Source organism: Synchiropus splendidus, chromosome 10, assembly GCF_027744825.2.
Source record: "Synchiropus splendidus isolate RoL2022-P1 chromosome 10, RoL_Sspl_1.0, whole genome shotgun sequence".
NCBI classification, from domain to species: Eukaryota; Metazoa; Chordata; class Actinopteri; order Syngnathiformes; family Callionymidae; genus Synchiropus; species Synchiropus splendidus.
In genome coordinates, this window is record NC_071343.1 from 19,561,214 (window position 1) to 19,579,698 (window position 18,485).

General features: G+C 42.9%; 1 protein-coding gene across 7 annotated transcripts; it reads right to left on the reverse strand.

Moving 5' to 3' along the window:
* Positions 1-1,684: 1,684 nt before the first annotated feature.
* mphosph8 (M-phase phosphoprotein 8) lies at positions 1,685-18,193 on the reverse strand. 7 transcript variants are annotated; one of them, XM_053877442.1, is made up of 14 exons: positions 17,999-18,193; positions 17,217-17,387; positions 14,178-15,224; positions 13,798-13,882; positions 13,440-13,682; positions 13,235-13,357; positions 12,382-12,470; positions 5,470-5,610; positions 5,301-5,387; positions 4,669-4,823; positions 4,420-4,571; positions 2,960-3,084; positions 2,300-2,383; positions 1,685-2,208 (listed from the first exon to the last, which is right to left on the reverse strand). In XM_053877442.1, the coding sequence occupies exons 1-14, from the start codon at positions 18,086-18,088 to the stop codon at positions 2,167-2,169; spliced, it is 2,634 nt and encodes an 877-aa protein (XP_053733417.1). In that variant the 5' UTR covers positions 18,089-18,193; the 3' UTR covers positions 1,685-2,166. The 7 variants fall into 7 exon arrangements, with proteins under 7 accessions (XP_053733417.1, XP_053733413.1, XP_053733418.1 ...); XM_053877438.1 differs by lacking the exons at positions 4,420-4,571; positions 4,669-4,823 and adding exons at positions 8,109-8,339; positions 8,553-10,731; XM_053877443.1 differs by lacking the exons at positions 4,420-4,571; positions 4,669-4,823.
* Positions 18,194-18,485: the final 292 nt, after the last annotated feature.

The window sequence follows — 18,485 nt, forward strand, 5'->3', positions numbered from 1 at the left end:
ACCATGAGCGTGTTTCCCATCTGAGGGTCAACGACGGTGAAAGAGTTGGGGATGAAGAATATTGTAAGGCTGGATTCGCATAGGGGTCTAGGAAGAGCTCTGAAGCGGGTTCAGGGAGTTCACATGGGTCTGTGCAACGTCACCCGCTCCTCAATAATCGCACTCAGGCGGTGTCATAGTAATGTCAGTTTTAACCGCAGATCATATGCCAGGCTTCACCTTGATGGTTTTGGATCAGAATAATGCAGAAAGTCCACTGAAATAATTTATAATGTGCGGAAATAACCACTGGAAAACTATGTATATCATTGATGTGAAGCCAATAAACAGATATATATATTACATTCCAGAGCTATAAAAAACAAATCCAAAACGGTGTCCTTCCCTGAGGTGTGTTCAAGTGCCACCGGATGTACGTCACAAGACGGTGACGTAACAAGTACGGTCCAACAACATCCAGGTTGGACCAATTCAGGAAGGACGTTTACATGTGGATCCTGGAATAAAAATGTAAAAACACCAGCGAGGCGCCTTTGCTGCTCAGACCTGAATGCAGACTTCGAAAATAGATACTTGTTATATTAATATTCAGGCGTTCAAACTCTTATAGTGTATCATACTTAAACACTGCTTTGAAGATGCAATCATTTTAATACGATTTTCAAATGTAGAATTTATACGAGCAACACACCAACTGTAAATTCGCATCCGATTAGCTTGACACAAAAATGATGGTCATTAAGCTAAAATGAAAATTTTTATTTTTTCAAGATTGGTTGATGGGTTTATTGTCCTCCCGGCAGTGCTGAGACCTCATTGATCTGGACAGGCGAACTGGACAAACCAGCTGCGATAATAGCAAACTTCTGACTGAGTTTTCATGTAGGCGCTGAGCTATGAACGATCTAAAAGATTTTGGCATAATGGCATCAATAGAGTCGAGGGGTTCAGTTTCACGTTTCACAACACTGGGGCCAGTGGAAAATCTTATGTTTAATCACACAGTGAACTTCCCATTTCTGGTGGTTATGACTGAAGAATAATCAACTATGATGCAGCCGGAGGAGGCAAGAAGAACTATCTACTACTCATCGTATTTGTTGGCCTCTGATAGCAACATTCTCCGGTCATTTAATTAATAGGTGCTGGCTGTTGACATCCCCAAGGACACACATCCAGGTGGGAGGGGTCAGTGCATGCACTGCAACCTTGACATAGGTGACGCCGTCGACAAAGGATGGTTACCTGATGCAGCAATTTACAGGTTATCACACGGTATAGTGACGAGTTGCGGTCTGCAATTGTGGAGAAAGAAAGATACAGTGCAGCCCAGACTGGTCTTTTTGAAGGATAGTTTGCATTTTATTTGCTCATTGCATCTCAGTGACTTCTGGCACCATGATCTTCAATTCATGCTTTCTCCAAAGAGGGATTTAATGCCTCCAACATTTGTGGTAAGTGACACGTGGCGTGCTCTGAAGAAGACAGTTTTCACCCTCTTCGGTGTTGGAAAGGAAAAAGGAAAAACAATGAACGCATGTAAGGATTTCAAGCCTAAACTTTGTCTTCAGGTTACTAGTCAGGGACTTCTTGGGATTGTTCCATCACAGTTGGACAGGTTTGCCTGCGCACCAGGACGAGATGAGCCGATTTTAGGTGAACTAAAACAAACATGGAGACTGGCTGAAAACATATGTACATATTTTATTTGGGAAACGCAAGCAACTGACCAGTTTTGTTCAATCATCTGTTTGAAAAATATTAGCTCTTAGTACAGTTGTCTCAATACAAATATTAAGGCAGCAGTCATAAGCCCACGTCAGCAGGAAATACAAAATCTTTCAGCCACTGGATCACAGGAGAGGAAGGCTTTATACATCTTAGCAAGATATTCACAGCCACATTATTTTCTTTACAAAGACAGATGTGTTCATCAGAGGTAAAAAAGTGTTTTAGCTCCAGAAGCTGAAAATGGACTTCTGGCTTCTGAGGATGAAAACTTACCAGTAAGAAAATGTAAATTCCTCTCCTGAAATTCACAAAAACTGTACACGCCGTTGAGGGAGACAAAATATAAATGCGCATATGATTTTACATGTTCGAGGTACAGATGAGTTCGAGTCAAAAAACAGTGCATGTCCTTTTTCACACCAGTAGAGGGGGCTGTCACTGAAGCTGAACTCTGTAGGCGCAGATCAGGAGCTTGACCTGAGGAGAGATGTCATTGGTTATTTGGGGACAAGTGATTTCCCTTATTGATAATGAAAGAATTGCAATGTAGTACATGTGTTGGTGTCACCTTAGCTGTTGGTGCATCTGCGAAGCGAATGAAAAGTTTGTTGATGCCAATAACTGGGCTGAATGAATAGATGAAGTGGCTGTCCTGTAAACACAAAAGCATGAACATCACAAGTTGAAATACTGTATATATTCATGTTTTTTTTTCCTCAGAGCAAGACAACATTGTGATTTTTCAAAGAAGTCCTACAGATCCTTCAGATTAAGACAAGATGGCACATGATTCTGATGGTTCAGATGTCCATTGCAGGCTGTCCAATCACTAGTTCAAAAGATTGTAGCATGAAAATAGTCACAAATAAAGGCATACAGAGGTGGATCTTCAGTGTGACCCATAGCGAGGGATGGAAATGAATGCGCTGGGATAATTTGTATACTATGATGTCACCAGGTGGCTGCCACAGTGAATAGCATAAATTGCAAATATTTATCTGACGGAGATGCTCAACAAACAGATGAACAAAGATCACACACATCAAGACTCATCATTGTCCTTTATGATGGGACCGTGAACTTCACCACTATATCATTAGATATTTTGTGATTCATAACTTAAGTCAAAACTCACAATGTGGCTGCTTTAAATGTGCCCATATCATTACTAAGTCAACAGTCTCTGCAGAATGCGGGACAATGGTATGAAGCTTTGGGATGAACATACCAGGAAGATGGGTAGCTGGAATTTGTCATTGAGTACCACAGCATGCACGCTGCAGGGTCCACAGAGCCGAGCCGTGATGTCATTGAGGAAGTTGGCATGGAAGATAAAAAGGATGATGCCGGAGCCTGAAAAATGAAGACAGAAAGCACAGAAGAACAAATTGAAATACGGAAACATCATGGTTCATACATTTTCATTCCTACCAGATAAAGAAATTATAAAGCGTGGACAGCATGGACTCTTTTCTCAGGAGGCTCTGTGGCGCTTGACAGCCAATACCAGCGTGTGACAGTTGTGGAGAGTTTGGTGGACGTCTGCCTTGGTTCATATCAAGACATGCACTCCTCCCACTGCACTGGTCCCATGGCAAAACACCGTTGTGAAAATAGTTGGATATTGGACGGACCTCCGTTCCGGGATTGGCGGCAGCGGCATCTCCTACATCCCCATTAGGGTTCACCGATCGCGAACACGCTCTCACAGGCAGCGCTAATGCTACGACCCGGCATCAGTTGGGGACCATCAACAAATTCTACAACTGTCGAAATACTAGTGAAATCTTCAATAACGCAATGAAAAAGAACCATTTTAAGAGAGAGAATTGGACTGACAGTTTTGATTTCGAGAATAGAATATGACTAAATGTTCATTTATTCACATTATTTCTAATATTTCTTCAATAACATCTAGGAAATGTGCCCAGACTGGTCCATAGTTAAAGTCAACTGTTTAGAGACATGAGATGCAGCAGACAGACGGCTCAATTTAACCCATAAATAAAGCTGGCAGAGCAGTCTGTCAGACACCAGCGGCTTCTACCAGAGACATGAAACATTGAATTTCTCACCTCGACACTTAGTTAACTATTCTATTAAAACATAAACAAATAATGATGTTGGAGACAAACTCCACTAATAGGTTTCATCATAAAAGAGTTTCAAGAAAGTGTAGTGTCCAACACATGGAATATAATGAACAGGTATATATGATGATAAATATTGTTGTCGCTGAAATGACAACATTTATCGTGATAATTTTTTTTGTCCATATCACCCAGCCCTAATATTTATAGACAGGCTTTGTCTCTGGAAGTCATGACAGAACAGGGCCTTGTTTGGGTCGATGATGTCACCAGTTCATCCCTCTATCTCCCACACTGCATCAAATGAATCATGGTCCTCATGAACATAACAACCAGAGGAGAGTTTCATTCCTAGACCATGTAAGAAATGACAATTTGGTAATTTATGGCAGCGACTCAGACACAAATAGTCATACCAAATAAAACGGTAGAATGAAGATCGACACATTTGTGTCCAGGTCAGCAAATATGTCAATACAGCCACTGGATGCTGTCAATAAATAATTCCACCACTAAGCCACTGAGCGTGAATGTTGCGTTCACCAGCAACCCATGGTTTGGTACATAGACAGTGTGTACTCCCAGGTTAGAGCTTCACCTTCTTGTTGTGGTTGTGCTTTAAAGCCAAACTCCATTGAGAAGTCGGGCCCTTCACAAAGCCTGTGGCAGGCAAGAGGGAAGACTGGCTCAAAGATGCCCAGGCGAGACTCAAAGTAGGCTCGGATGGTGTCTTCGGCCACGCTGGACAGGCTGCAGAGAACCACAGGAAAGCAACCAGGGGATGATAAAGTGAATGAAGCCTCAATAGAAACATTGTGGAAATAGCCTCCTGGTCACGTGCACTCACATGTTAATACGCTCCTCGATCAGATGGCGCACTGTCAGATTGTTGCTGAGCTTGGCGAAGGATATGGCCGTGTTCTTGTGTTTGGACTGGATGTTGCAGTCTGCTCCATAGTCCAACAAAAGTCGCACTATATCAGCATTCCCCCTTTTACAAGCCTGGTGTAGAAGACGGATTGGTGTGTCACTTAAAAATACAGTGTAGAGGTGACTCCATATGCCACAACAGCTTGCGCTGAAGGATGCATTCAGCTGGCTAGCCTGTGTCCTTCCACGAGTATCCCTGGCTCAGATTTACTTACTAATCCTAAAGATGGATTCAAAGAATCAGCAAAAGCACACATTTCTGCCCTCCATTATTTAAATCCCTATTGTCGATATAGGCTTGGGTCACAAGTAGTGATGGGTTGATGGGATTTCATGACACACTGGCTTTATTTTCAAAGGCCACCAGATGGCACTGTCTGCTGTAAAAGGTTTGGACTTGAACAAGTAAACTTCTCACCATTTGCAAACCAAGAGCGCCTTCTAGTGGCCGCTGAAAATTAGGTCACCATTTCATCAACGCTCTCATGGTACCTCATCTACACATCACTAATATTTTACAGTAATATGCTCGATTCGCGCCTGCGGTACCTTCATCAGTGCCGTCTCCCCACTCAGAGTTTGAGCATTTACATATGACCCAGCCTCTAGCAGGATGGCCACTGTTGTCAAAAAATTCTGTTGAGACATCAATGAACACCACAGTTAGAAGAAGGATTTGCAAGCTTCAGGCCAGAATAGGTCATAAAGTCTCTCACACCTTTTCTGCTGCGTGCATTAGTGCTGTAGTGCCGTTCTTCTGGCGTCCGTTGACCCTCACGCCCTTCCTGATGAGCAACCTGAGGATGTCGTCCTGCCCCCCAGCAGCTGCTAACATGGTCAGTGACATTCCACTGACATCCTGAGATAAAGATACAAGGAGATGTTTATGAACAAAGTGCATTTCACCAAATCACTAAGCAGGTCACATTTGATTTAACCAGTTTCACTGGAAAAACATGAAAGCAACAGCCAAACTTGCTGCATAGACTATGACTGAAAGCATTTACAGGCATTACATGTGAAGCTTCTTCAAACACATTAAACACAACAGTGGAATAACAGACCTTTAAGTCTTCACAACACACAACAGTGGATTTTTTTTTTATTGTACAAGACCAGGTTATTAGGTTGATACAGTTGTAGAAAGTTGTGAAGATCCTTTATGCAGGCAGTTTAGGCGATAAAGTCAGAAAGCATCCAAACTGAATACGTAGCAGCAGTTCCATTACAACATAAATGAAATTCGACTGAATTATAACAGTGTTTCAGTTACAGACTGACACAATCATCTTAATACTAAGTTTGCCACATCAAACAAGGTGTAATAGTTATAAGCATTGCACTGACCTTTTTTACTATTTATTAGAGCCACCTGCCGTTGAAACTAGATCTATGCGACTGAATTAAGGCGTCCCTGACTGGGTCAGCTCGGACAAACATCCACTTCACGGACATGGCAATGCTTCAGTCAATATCTGAATAAGTCTAGTCACATATTTACACAACGGTGCTGTGCATGTATATAAAAATATGATTCAACTCACCATCAACTATTGAACAGAAAAAAACAAATACAGATGTCTGCAACAACTGCAGCAGACACTCAAGGCTGTTGAGCACAAGAACAAAGTACATTACAGAAAGACACACTTGGTCCAGGCATCTATTGAAACATCTATCAAACAGGAGAATAGGAAATTATTTGCTGTTATGAGTACAACCACACCATTTCGGTCATAACATCTGCAGTGAACTGAGGGCAGGATGCTAATCTGGATTAAATAAAACAGCCATTAACCCACAGTCACAGTGACATCAGGACCAGTAAACACCTCTGTTTGATTCTGAAACAAAGGTGAGGCACAGACGCACCTACAAGTACAAGTTTGTCATGCAATACTACTAAGGCCACACATTTTTCAAAAACAACGCAGTACTTTTTTGTGTGGAAGCAAAGTGTAACAGGTGCATGTACTGCACAGTGACAAGAAGGACAACAGACTGTCTGTTAAGTGACAAGGCCAGACAGAAAAACTCTAAGCCAGTTTAAGCCAGGATTAATCGAAACTCCTTGCCTCCGAAACTGATAAAAATGACAAAAATAAAGGTCCAATGTCACAATGTGAGACAGTTAACTGATTTAAGAAATGAATAAAATAAAATACACCAAGTGACGTTAAGATTCAATGTATTTTTAGCAATCAAAATTGGAAAATACAAATTCCAAATAGATAAAACCAAGATTTAGCTACAGCACTTTGGACAGCATGCCTTTCACAAACTCACTAGAACTGTCAATTGTATCAGAAAGTGTTCTGGAAGGGTACTTTAGGGTTGTTAAATATGCCATTCAAAGGGACAGGTAAACAGGCCCGTCGCAATCTGTCGCCACTATAGTGGGACAAACTGTTTGTGGACTTTGACTCTCCACTTGAATCGAGGCGACAGCAACACCTCTTCTCCTCATTGACTGAATTGAATTATGGACAAAATATTTGACTTCCCTCCAGGTTCTGCTACTCAAAGCAGGTTCAGCTGCTAAACAGGCATCACACTCTTTTTTGCCAGGAATTTTGGCCAATTTGCAGAAGTCTCCAAACTGCCGCCTCACGGCTACCTGTTCGTCCATGCTCCACAATCGTTTGTGTCTCTTCTGAGGCTTCAAAACCGGAGCAACCTTTTGGGGGGTGAACGCACATGAATTTTCTGGGGTCGGTGGCAATATATCCGAGCCACTTGATCCAGGTACAATTGGGACTACCTGTGCTGCTGATGTACTGTGCTGTGTTGAAGGAACAGTGTCTGTTCTCGGAGGGTGAAGAGGCGTCAATGAGCAATGAACGACAGAATGATGATTGGGCCGGGAAGAAAAAGTAGAGGTCTGGGAACTCAAAGGCTCATATGCCGGAACCATTGTGGTGTTAGGAATGTTTGAGGGGTTGTAACTGGAAAACACAGAGTTCTCAGTACTCGGCGGAGGGTGTATGTTTGTGGCGTTCAGGGTATGGGATGCAGTCATTGGCAGATTATTGCTTTCCAATGAACAAGGTAGTGACATAACTGCATTTGTGGTGTTGAGTGGGGAGTACGTGGGAACAACTTGCGTATCAGTCACATTTAAGGGTGTAAAAGAGGCAGTCAGAGGTGGGTGAGACTGGATCATGCCCATATTGGTTGAGCACATTGCTGTGAAACCCAAAGACATCTCCTGCGAGTACTGCGAGGACGAGCCTATTGGCATGTAAGGATTATCCTGAAGGGCTTCTTCAGTGCCAACATTTTTATTTTCCATACTCCATTTGGTCTGTACTTGATCATCTTTGACATTGGTACGCAAATTACGGACGCTTTCCTCACTTTTGCCCTGCTTATTCCTTCTGCGCATCGTCTGAAGTGTGTTGTGAACAAAGTTTTTTACGTCTGTCCAGGTTCTTCCAACAAGATCTGGTTCTCCTGCAATACAGGCATTACACTCCTTCTTTCCAGGAACCTTCATCTTGGTGATAAAATCACACAAGTATCGCTTCACTGCTGCCTGTTCCCTTTCGCTCCAGGGTCTTCTCTTAACAGGTGTCTTAAGCACAGTACCTGGGGACGAAAGAGTTTTTAATAAAATCAAACGTAATTGTTCCATATCTAAAGACTATGTCTCTTGTCTTTTTGAACCTCAGAGTAAAATTTCAGTCACAATAAGTAACAAAAACTGCCAATACATAGACTCAGACATCAGCTAAAATACTTCAACAACTGTGCAATCATTGTTTGAACATGCAACTTAATAAACAAAAAGAAATGACTCACCATCTTTCAAAGTGCCAGAAAATTGTGGTAGAGTGCGGTCCATTTGAAGCAGCTCTTTGCTCACTTGCTCCACCTGTGATGGATTATCGGTCAGCCTAAAGAAGTCTTCACCACTTCTTCCAAGCAGTTTGCCTATCTGATCTAATTCAGACTCACGGAGACTCAATAGCTGCCAGCAGCAGGCGATTTGCTCCCTTAAAGACGGAGACAAAAGTGCTTCAGGGTTTTTCACACCAGACTCCACGGCAGTCTTTCTGATACAATCCAATCCTCTGATAAAGGAAGGCCCTTCAGTTCGTGCAAATAGATAGGTGTTGCTTTTGGACACACTTGCATCCTCTCGATAATTTATGAGCAAATCAATTAAGAACACCATCTTTTCGGTCAGCAGCACCGTCACGTTTCGTCCATACTGACCTTCCAATTCCAAACGGGTAAAACCCCCACAGAGCTCAAGCTCCAGTTTAGTATTTTTCCGAATTTGATCTGCGGTCAGCAGACATGTTCCTGTATTCCTCTTGTGAGCGTAAGTATGCAGGAGCATTCGGCCAATATTTCCCACACGTCCTCTGTTGAAGAGGCAGACATCTGCAAGAGTGGCTTCGCTCAATCTCTTCCATATCGATGTGCTTGGTCTTTCCCTGAGCTCAAGTCTCGCTCCGTTCTCTTCAGCACTGATAAATCTGTGGAGTTTCATCAAGTCCTCAGTTACAGTTGACTCATCCTCATTGAACTTCTCCACTTCGTCAGTTGATGGAGACGCCCCCACACTTGGAGCAAAACATTCATCCCATTTAGTATCAAGGAGCTGAATGAACCCTTTTACTTCATTCTCTGTTTCACTGTCTTCTGTCATTCGACTTTCTCCAAACGCTATTTCTGCAGCTCTTTTTAATGAGTGGCCCAGTGTTGTGATGAAGGGGGGTGTTTTAAGTGCATCAGAAGGAGCAAATGCACAGGCCCTTTTGGCTCCTTCAACAGCCAAATCAAATTTAGACTGCAAGCAGATCTCATGCAAATACTGCACACTTTGGTCAACATGATTAACAGCAAGCATGAATCGAGCCAAATCTCTCATCGTTTGGGCGATATGGGGAAACTGGGACTTGTTATGATCACACTTAACTGACTGTGCACTGCCAAATTTACAAATAAGAGGGTCATTTTTGATATGCTGACACAGTTCATCTTGGTGCATTACATGGATAATTTCTCTACAGCTGTCAGTTAGGAACTCTGACAAGGAACTGGATCCAGAGCCGGAAGCTTTGTCTGACGGAGGCACAGCTTCTGTCCTGGACTTGCATGATTGCTCGTGACTCCACAAGTCAGCATTTCGATGAAATGTAAAGCAATGCTGGCACGGAAGAAAGTCACGATTAGACGCTCCTACATATGATTGTCTGGAGGACACCGTGTCCCAACGTCCCTTCTTGAGAAAGTGACCATATTCATAATCTCCTTTTTTACAGATTTGGTCAAGCAGCGTCTGTCTGACCTTGGAACCTTTGGGGAAGTGTATTGCGTGTGCAACATCAGTTTCTTCTGCATGCTTCTTTTCTAAATGTTTTGAAATGTGGGAGACTGCCAATCTGCAATAAATACAAAAGTGCTTAGCGTGGGTTGGTTTTTCTTCCAGCCATTCTTCCATTAGGATCTCTGCACTAGGTAGTACTTTTTTACAAGTTCTTTCACTTGATCTTACAGGCTCCCTCCTTTCAGTCATTCTCTTTTTGTGCTCTGGTTTAGCAAGACCTTCAGCGGCGGCCTTAGACGTGCCATCTAATTGAGTTTGAATCACATCTCCTGCAACTTTATTTGAGTCGCTTCCCTCTGACGATGGGCTTTGGTCAGGCTTGCAAGCATCCATTGCTGGTAAAGCTTCACTTGGCTTTTGCATTCCTTCGCTGCTTGAATTAGGGTTATTTGAAAAACAAGCACTTCCTCCTTCTTGTGGTTGCGTCAGTCCATCTTGCTTTTCAAAATTATTAAAATCTGGAATTTCGGAAGCATGTGAATCGGTTGCAGCTCTGCAGGCATTTTCCTGAGTTGGTTCAATTGCAGGAACCGATATGTTCTTCAGTTTGCCGATATCTTTTTCATTCTCAGAACCAGAGGCATTAGCTGCAGCCTTATCAAGGTTAGATGGGACCAAGCAACTCCCTCCAAATGTACACACCTGTAAAAGAACAAGTATATGTAAGACTAAATGCCATATCCGAAACAAGGAATAATTCATATCAGTAGTAAGAGTTGGAGTGTGAGGAGGCGGTTGCCACTATGGGCTTATCTGATCAAATGTGATGAGCAAAGTGGGGGGCCTTCTTAAATTAATTCACCTGCACATTTTACTTAAGCACCTTGGAAAAATCCCCATCTATCAACAGGCACCTCTCAAAAAGATACACTCTCGACAAAGCCAAGCCAGTTGAAAAAAAAACAAAACCATCATATAAAAAGCACGTGACCCATTTAAAAACAATTAATTGCTTTATTGGTCCAACAGTTTCTTGACAATGTCTACTACGAATAAGTGATGGGATGTTGGATGAAACTAGTCTGAAATAAATATGAGAAAATTGCACTACTTTTGCAGGGAAAAAACATACAAGTACCAAACAAACACATCTATTGATGCAAGGTTTGGTTAGCTTCTGGCCAACACGGTAACATTTGTGATGGTGGAACACAAAATAAAAAAATACACTAAAATGGAAGTGACATTCAATTGAATTATGTTATGATTATGACATATTTTCCGTGTGTGTACCTGGTTAAATTGGTTCATCTTTTCAAAATACGTCATATTCAGTGACTCCTTCAATCACCGTTACCTGAAAAGAAAAACACAAACAGGAGCTTTCTAATTTTATAAATGAAAATACAATGGATTGCATGCATATACACATATTTGAGTTCAAAAATGAAGTGAGCACATGCATAAAATTAAATGTCTATTAATTTATGGGTATAAAGACACTAAATAAAGCAAGATAAAAAGTTGCAAAAAAAAAAAATTAAATCCAAAGGCTTACCTTTTTTCTTTCTGGAAAATGTTAAAATGTGGATCCTCAAAAGACGGGATAATGGTACATTTTGAAAATCCAATTTTCATCTGAACAGGTCTGCACAAAGCTACGAGATGCCTTTGTGAGGTTCTTGCAGGTCAATCGTACTTCAAATGAATGTCAAGGGCATGGACCGACACAAAAACAGTCTTCAACTTCATATTAATGCTTTTCAGTCATTCATAATAATCCTTTTCTAATCCTAACCAAGACACAGCAAGAGGTGGGTGACACCCTGGACAGGTTGCACAGTACTTTCAAGATGAACAACCATTCACATCTGCAGACAATTATGTCCCCAATATATGTTTTTGAGCTGAGGGAAGAATACATGGTATCAAGAGGAAACTCATGTATGCACATTCATTCAAGAGCAAATTGTGACCATCTCCATTGAAATGAATTAAAACACTGAACATTTTTTAGCAATGTTAATTTTTTTTCAGGCGAACACAAACCTGCACAAAACACCCGCCATAGATGAAATTGAATTTGTGACACAAAACCTGACAATGATGGCATCTTAGCTGACCACAGAAGAATTACTAAATGTATAAAATAAGTAAACACATTATATTGCGCAGTGAAATTTCATATGCCAACTCATACACAAACAAAAACATACACAACTCCAGGGGCGACCAAGGTGCATTTGGTAAAATGTGCCTTATTTAATAATCAATAATTAATTAAAGTATGACCTTTATAAATAGGAATTATCATGTACATCAGAGTGAAAATGTAAAAAGGGGAAAAAATACCTCTTGATCAAGGTTATATTCTGTCCTCGAATTCAGGGCCAGCTTTACAGCCATGTAGTCTCCACTTTTCACCGCATCACGCAACTCACCTGATCAAAACACAAGAGAATTAGATTAAAAGGAAACTTGGATTAAAAAAACAGTCCAGTCAAGTGACTCTGGTTAGTAATATCTGACATGATAAGACCATCAGCATATAAATACAGGGATTAAAGACAGAGGAGTGCTGAACATCTGTCTTGGGACAAATAGGCATCTTCCAAATAATAAAAGTAGGCTTCACAGCCATTTGTTGGATAAAAAGAAAGTGCAACTAGTTTGTGTGTTGCAGTGGGACTGGCTTACAATACAGTCTGCAGAAACAGAAATCAGGGCCAGTTTTGATACAAGCACATGAGTAGATCCAAGTGGGGAAGAGATCTCCACCTCAAGTTAAGAACTGTTTCTTACGATTCTCTCAACAAATCAGTAAATGTCAGCTTAACCTCGAATGCTGCAACGTGAAGGTCACGTGTAAAATGCGTTTTCATGCTAAGAGCGGAATTTCATTACCACAAATGCTGCAGTATAACCAACCTCATGCCTTCCTTCTCTACCATTGTACAGTTGACACAAGTGACTTTAAATCAGGTAGGGAATACAGACAGTTTCAGGAGTACAAAGGTCTGGGCAATGAGGCAAAACATATGGAACTCACAAGTCACTTTTGGACAATGACTAGAAAAGCCGTTGTAAAACGTTGAGAAGTTACTTCATACTATCAAGATGATGATCTTATCAATGTACTATCTTATCAACGTACTATCCAGGTCGGTTGCTGTCTTGACTTCGACATGATACGAACACCACTTACTCGGCGATAATGGTGGACCTGAGAGGAGCTCATCCTCTCCATTTAGATGTTTCTGGAAATCATCAAGGGACATCCAGTCGAGGTTGAGATCCATTCCAAGATTGAGTGTAGATGGGCCTTTATCTGTGGGGAACATTAACAAATGATCTAGATGTAAAAAAAGATGAATAAAAAGAAATAAATACAAAAAAAGAAAGAACCACACCTGATTTATCAATACTCTCAAGGGGGTCATGAATGTCTTGATTGTCTTCACTAGCCATGAAAGGTCCTTCCCGCCGCTTCTTCTTTTCATCCGCTGGCATTCTCCTCTCTGAACTGAGTCGTCGAGGTTCCTCCTTGCGCTCCGCAAAATCCTCTCCAGGTCTCATCTTCGATGTAGATTCCTGTGTTTCCATGTCATCACTGTCTAATGAGAAGCCATGACTTTGGCTCGCTTTTGGTGTAACTGTTGGAAGAAAAACCCAAACAAACCCAGATTGATTTTATTGTAGCCCAAAGTCCTGTTCACTGCATCACTTGTGAGATTTCATTTGACAGTGCATTTAAAATCTTCTTCTTACCTTCATGTTTTGTCTTCTCAGGCTCTGGCTTGTGAACCGGAGATTCTTTGGTTGGTTTCTGAACCTTCTCAGTCTTTCCAATTACCTGAGGTCAAGCCAGTTAAAATATCTTAGGCAAATATTACACAGCTTAATTGACATTCCCTTCCACTCACACAAACAGGAGGAGCCAAAATAAAATATACAGACAATGTTGCTGTGCAAGACTAGAACTTCAATTAACATCAATTGAAATGACATTCAAGCAATAAACTTCAGTAATTCTGATTCTGATCCACAGCATCTCATACAAAGGGAGAACGGTTCAAAAAGTCGCTGTGAACAGTGGTCATCAAATGTTTAATTTAGGACAAGAACATCAAATAAGGCAGATGTCTCACCTTAGTTGGCTTGCTGCTGCTGCTGCTGCTGCTGCTGCTGCTCTTCTCTGCGATGGGCTGGTGCACTGGTGGCCTGCGGGGGGCTCTGTCTTTGGCCTCACAATTCAACAGGAACTTCTCAAACAGGTTGGGGGAGCTGCCTTTATCTTTCGCAGCTGATGCATCCTCTTTAGCCACTGCCTCCTCTTTGGCCTTGTTGCTGGACGGTGTCACTCCCGTGGATGATGGAGAAGACGACGTCGACGATGTGGGCGCTTTAGATGAGGCTGGCGAGCTCTCGGCAGCTTTGCTCTTGTTTTTTTTAAAAAGTGTGGTGCTATCACTGGAGTCAGATGAGTGTGGGGTTGCTTCTTTTGCTTTCGAAGTCAGGCTCTTAAGTTTGAGTAGACTTGACTCCTTTTGCTGGCTGTCCGCTCGCTTTACCTTTTTCTCCTGTGTGAGATCTTTCAGGCCATGCAGCTTAACCTCCCACTTTCCCCTTTTAAGCTTAGACTTGTCGTCATAGGGCGACTTATCAGCTGACTTTGTGACTGCCTCTACTGAAGGGGTTTCATCCACTGGTGATTCCGAAGGAGTGTCACTCAAATCCTCCTCTAGCGGAGCAGTGACCTCCTCTTCTGAACTTTCTGGCTTCCTTTCCTTCTTTTCTTTCTTTTTCTTTCTCTCCACTTTCTTTTCCTTTTTGGGCTTCCCACTATCTTTCTCCTTCTCTTTCTTATGCCTTTTAGGGGGAACAGTCACATCATCTTCTTCCTCAGAGTCAATGACATGTTTTTTGGATAATACTCTTGGCTTCTCTTTTGGGGGCGACGGTGGAGTAAGAGGTTTTAGCTCATCGTCATCTGTCTCTGGTGCAGGGAGAGGCTTTATGTCTTCCTTTACCTTGTCCTTCTTCTTTTTCTTCTCCTTTTCCTTAGGAAGTTGGGCTATTTCTTGCTCCTTATGCTTTTTCTTTTTCGTTTTTTTCACCGGTGCTTCTGTTGGCCGATCTTTGTCACTGTCGCTCTCAGAGTCTGCATCAAATGCTTCGATCTTCACTGCTGGTTTCTAGACAGAATGACCACACAAACAGTTATATTTGACTCAAGTATTGCTGTATTATCAGATCCCTAGTTTCCACTAGAAGCGTCCACTGTCACACTCAGTTGTGTGACAGTGGACGAGCAGATCGTTCAAACAGGAAGTAAGTCAATTAACAGCAATGTCAATCTGACCAGATAATCTTTTCCTGGTGTTAAACATTTCCTACTAACTTGAAACTAATATGAAATACACTCAACAAAAATAAAAACCCAACACTTTCGTTTTTGCTCCCATTTTTTATGAGATAGACTTAAAAGATGTAAAATTCATTTCAGATACACAATATTACCATTTCTCTCAAACATTGTTCACAAATCTGTCTACCCAGAGATGTTGGGGTGGGTCGCGGAGGCAGCATTCGGAGCAAGGAAGCCTAAACTTCCTGGTCCACACAAACTTCCCGGGGGATCCTGAGGTGTTTCCAGGCCAGACCGGAGACATAATCTCTCCAGCAAGTCCTGGGTCTTCCCCGGGGTCTCCTCCTGGTAGGACATGCCAGGAACACCTCCCCAGGGAGGCGTCCAGGGGGCATCCGGATCAGATGCCCGAGCCACTTCAGCTGGTTCATCTCGATGTGGAGGAGCAGCGGCTCCACCCCGAGCTCCTCCCGGATGACTGAACTCCTCACCCTATCTCTAAGGGTGCGCCCAGCCACCCTGCGGAGGAAACTCATCTCAGCCGTGTGCATCCGCGATCTCATCCTTTCGGTCATGACCCAAAGCTAGTGACCATAGGTGAGGGTGGGAACGTAGATCGATCGGTAAATCGAGAGCTTCGTCTTGTGACTCAGCTCCCTCTTCACCACGACGGTCCGATACAGCGACCGCATCACTGCTGCCGCTGCACCAACCCGTCTATCAATCTCACGCTCCCCTTTCCCTCACTCGAGAACAAGACCCCGAGAAACTCCACCACTTGGGGCAAGAACTCTCCACCGACCCGGAGAGAGCAAACCACCTTATTCCGGTCGAGAACCATGGCCTCAGACTTGGAGGTGCTGATCCTCATCCCGGCCGCTTCACACTCGGCTGCAAACCGCCCCAGTTCATGCTGAAGGTCCCGGTCCGATGAGGCCAGCAGAACAACATCGACCGCAAATAGCAGAGATGAAATTCTGTGGTTCCCGAACTGGACCCCCTCCAAATTCTGTCCATAAAAGTGATGAACAGAACCGGTGACAGCAGCAGCCCTGGCGGAGGCCAACATGCACCGGGAACAAGTCTGATTTACTGCCGGCAATGCGAAACATGCTCCAGCTCCGGTCATACAGGGAGCGGACAGCCCCTAGCAGAGGGCCCCGGACCCCATATTCCCGGAGCACCCCATGTTTACCACATAGTGTTCGTTATGGACAAACTGTGGGTGGGACAGAAATCCAGTAGTTGAACACCGCTCAGGTTCAGATCAGGTAGGCCGTTCTTCCCAATCACGCCCCTCCAAGTTTTGCTGTCATTGCCTACGTGGGCGTTGAAGTCTCCCAGTAGAACAATGGAGTCCCCAGTTGGGGCACTGTCAAGTACCCCTCCCAGTGACTCCAAGAAGGTCGGGTAGTCTGCACTGCTGTTCGGCCCGTAAGCCGCGACCGCCGTGAGACACCTGTCCCCAACCCGTAGGCGTAGGGACGCGACCTTCTCGTTTACCGGGGTAAACCCCAACACGAAGCTGCAGAGCTGCGGGGCTATGAGCAAGCCTACTCCTTGTTAGTCTCCCTCCAATATATGACATAATGTTGTTCATGATACTCAAATTATTATTACATTTCAAGATTATTTACTTGATTTGTATTTGTCAGTCTGATCAAACAAACTTTTTTTCCTCATGAAATCTGTAAAAGCCCTGACTGATGAGTGACACATGTAGATTCTATTAACATGTCTTAGAAAAAACACACACAAGAAAATAAGATTCATGACTCATGAAGTGCAATCCCCAAAATATATATTGATGTATATTTACCACTGGCACAGCTTCTGCTGGTTTGTCTTCTTCCTTCTTGGCTTTAAGCTCAGACATGGTCTTTTTGAATGCCAGCAGGACCTCATGACAGTCTTCCAGATGGGCTTCTGGCTCCCAAGTGTCATCATCTGAGCAGTAATTCTTCCAACGTACTCTGTAAAGTACCTCGCCCTGTGCAAACAAAGACAGCCATGAGTTTTTAAACACGCAGAATGTCGCAATTTGGCTTGAATTAATAGACAGCGTGTAGGTCTCCCTAGTGACACTGTTATTACATGGCCAATGTACCCTTCATGCTGTTGACGGTTATTCGCCATTTGACAATAAGAAACATAGTTGCTTATAAATGAAGATCATGGGGCTAACTAACTCCTAACCTGACACCAACCCAACGCTCGTAGATCGCTGCACATTATCATATTTCCAAAGCTGTACATGAGAATTATTACAGGTAGTGTAAATCGGATACTATACCCGCGAAGAGTGCCGGCTAAGTACAGTACATTACACCGTTATGTTACCGTCTACGATTGGAACATTGGCGAATTAAGATAGCCGAAGCTCTCGGCCTTTGAGAGGGGAGATGGAAGCTGGTATCGCTGTGCAAGTTCTACAGCTGCCTCGTTCAGACGACCCTCTATTGAGCATCACGCTGTGAATACACTGAAGAACAGGATGTCCGAGGAATGTCAGTAAGTGAATGAACTGGCTCCGACGTTACTCAAAACCACCGCGGCTACATTAGCCAGGCTAGCTGTGGGGCAGAACTGGGCTAACCTCACCTCCTCATCCCGCATGTCAATGATCCTCTCCACTTCGTATACGTCTTCCTCTTCGCTTTCCCCGGGTTCGGGCTTAGTTTCGGTCGCCATGACCGCGGTAGTAGGCTCAAAATGTACACACAAACAGAGGCCAAATAGTGGCAGCACGACGCAGGCGCACCTGGCCGGGAAGAACGCAAACGTTCGCGGAGTAACCACACAGACATCCGCCCTCACCGAGGTGCGTTCAAGGACAGTCAGAGAATGCCGGCGTCAACATTGTTTTACATTGCATATATGAATTTTTGTTTATAATGTAGTAGGCTATTAAACAGTTATTTTTATATATTATATTAGCTCAGGAGGCATACATGTTTATTGGAGTTATTAAAGTGTGAAAGTGTTCAGCACAAAACGGATTAAGCATAAATCAATTCGATGGTCAATGTCATGTCTCAATAATAATAATAATAATAATAATAATAATGATAATAATAATAATAATAAT

Excerpts from the sequence above, each read along its gene's own strand:
- mphosph8 (XM_053877437.1), bottom strand. The coding sequence starts at position 18,088 with ATGGCGACCGAAACTAAGCCCGAACCCGGGGAAAGCGAAGAGGAAGAC. Across the intron at positions 13,883-14,177 it reads GCAGCAGCAAGCCAACTAAG|GTAATTGGAAAGACTGAGAA; the intron begins GTGAGACATCTG and ends GCTTGACCTCAG. Across the intron at positions 13,358-13,439 it reads TGAGAGTATTGATAAATCAG|ATAAAGGCCCATCTACACTC; the intron begins GTGTGGTTCTTT and ends TGTTCCCCACAG.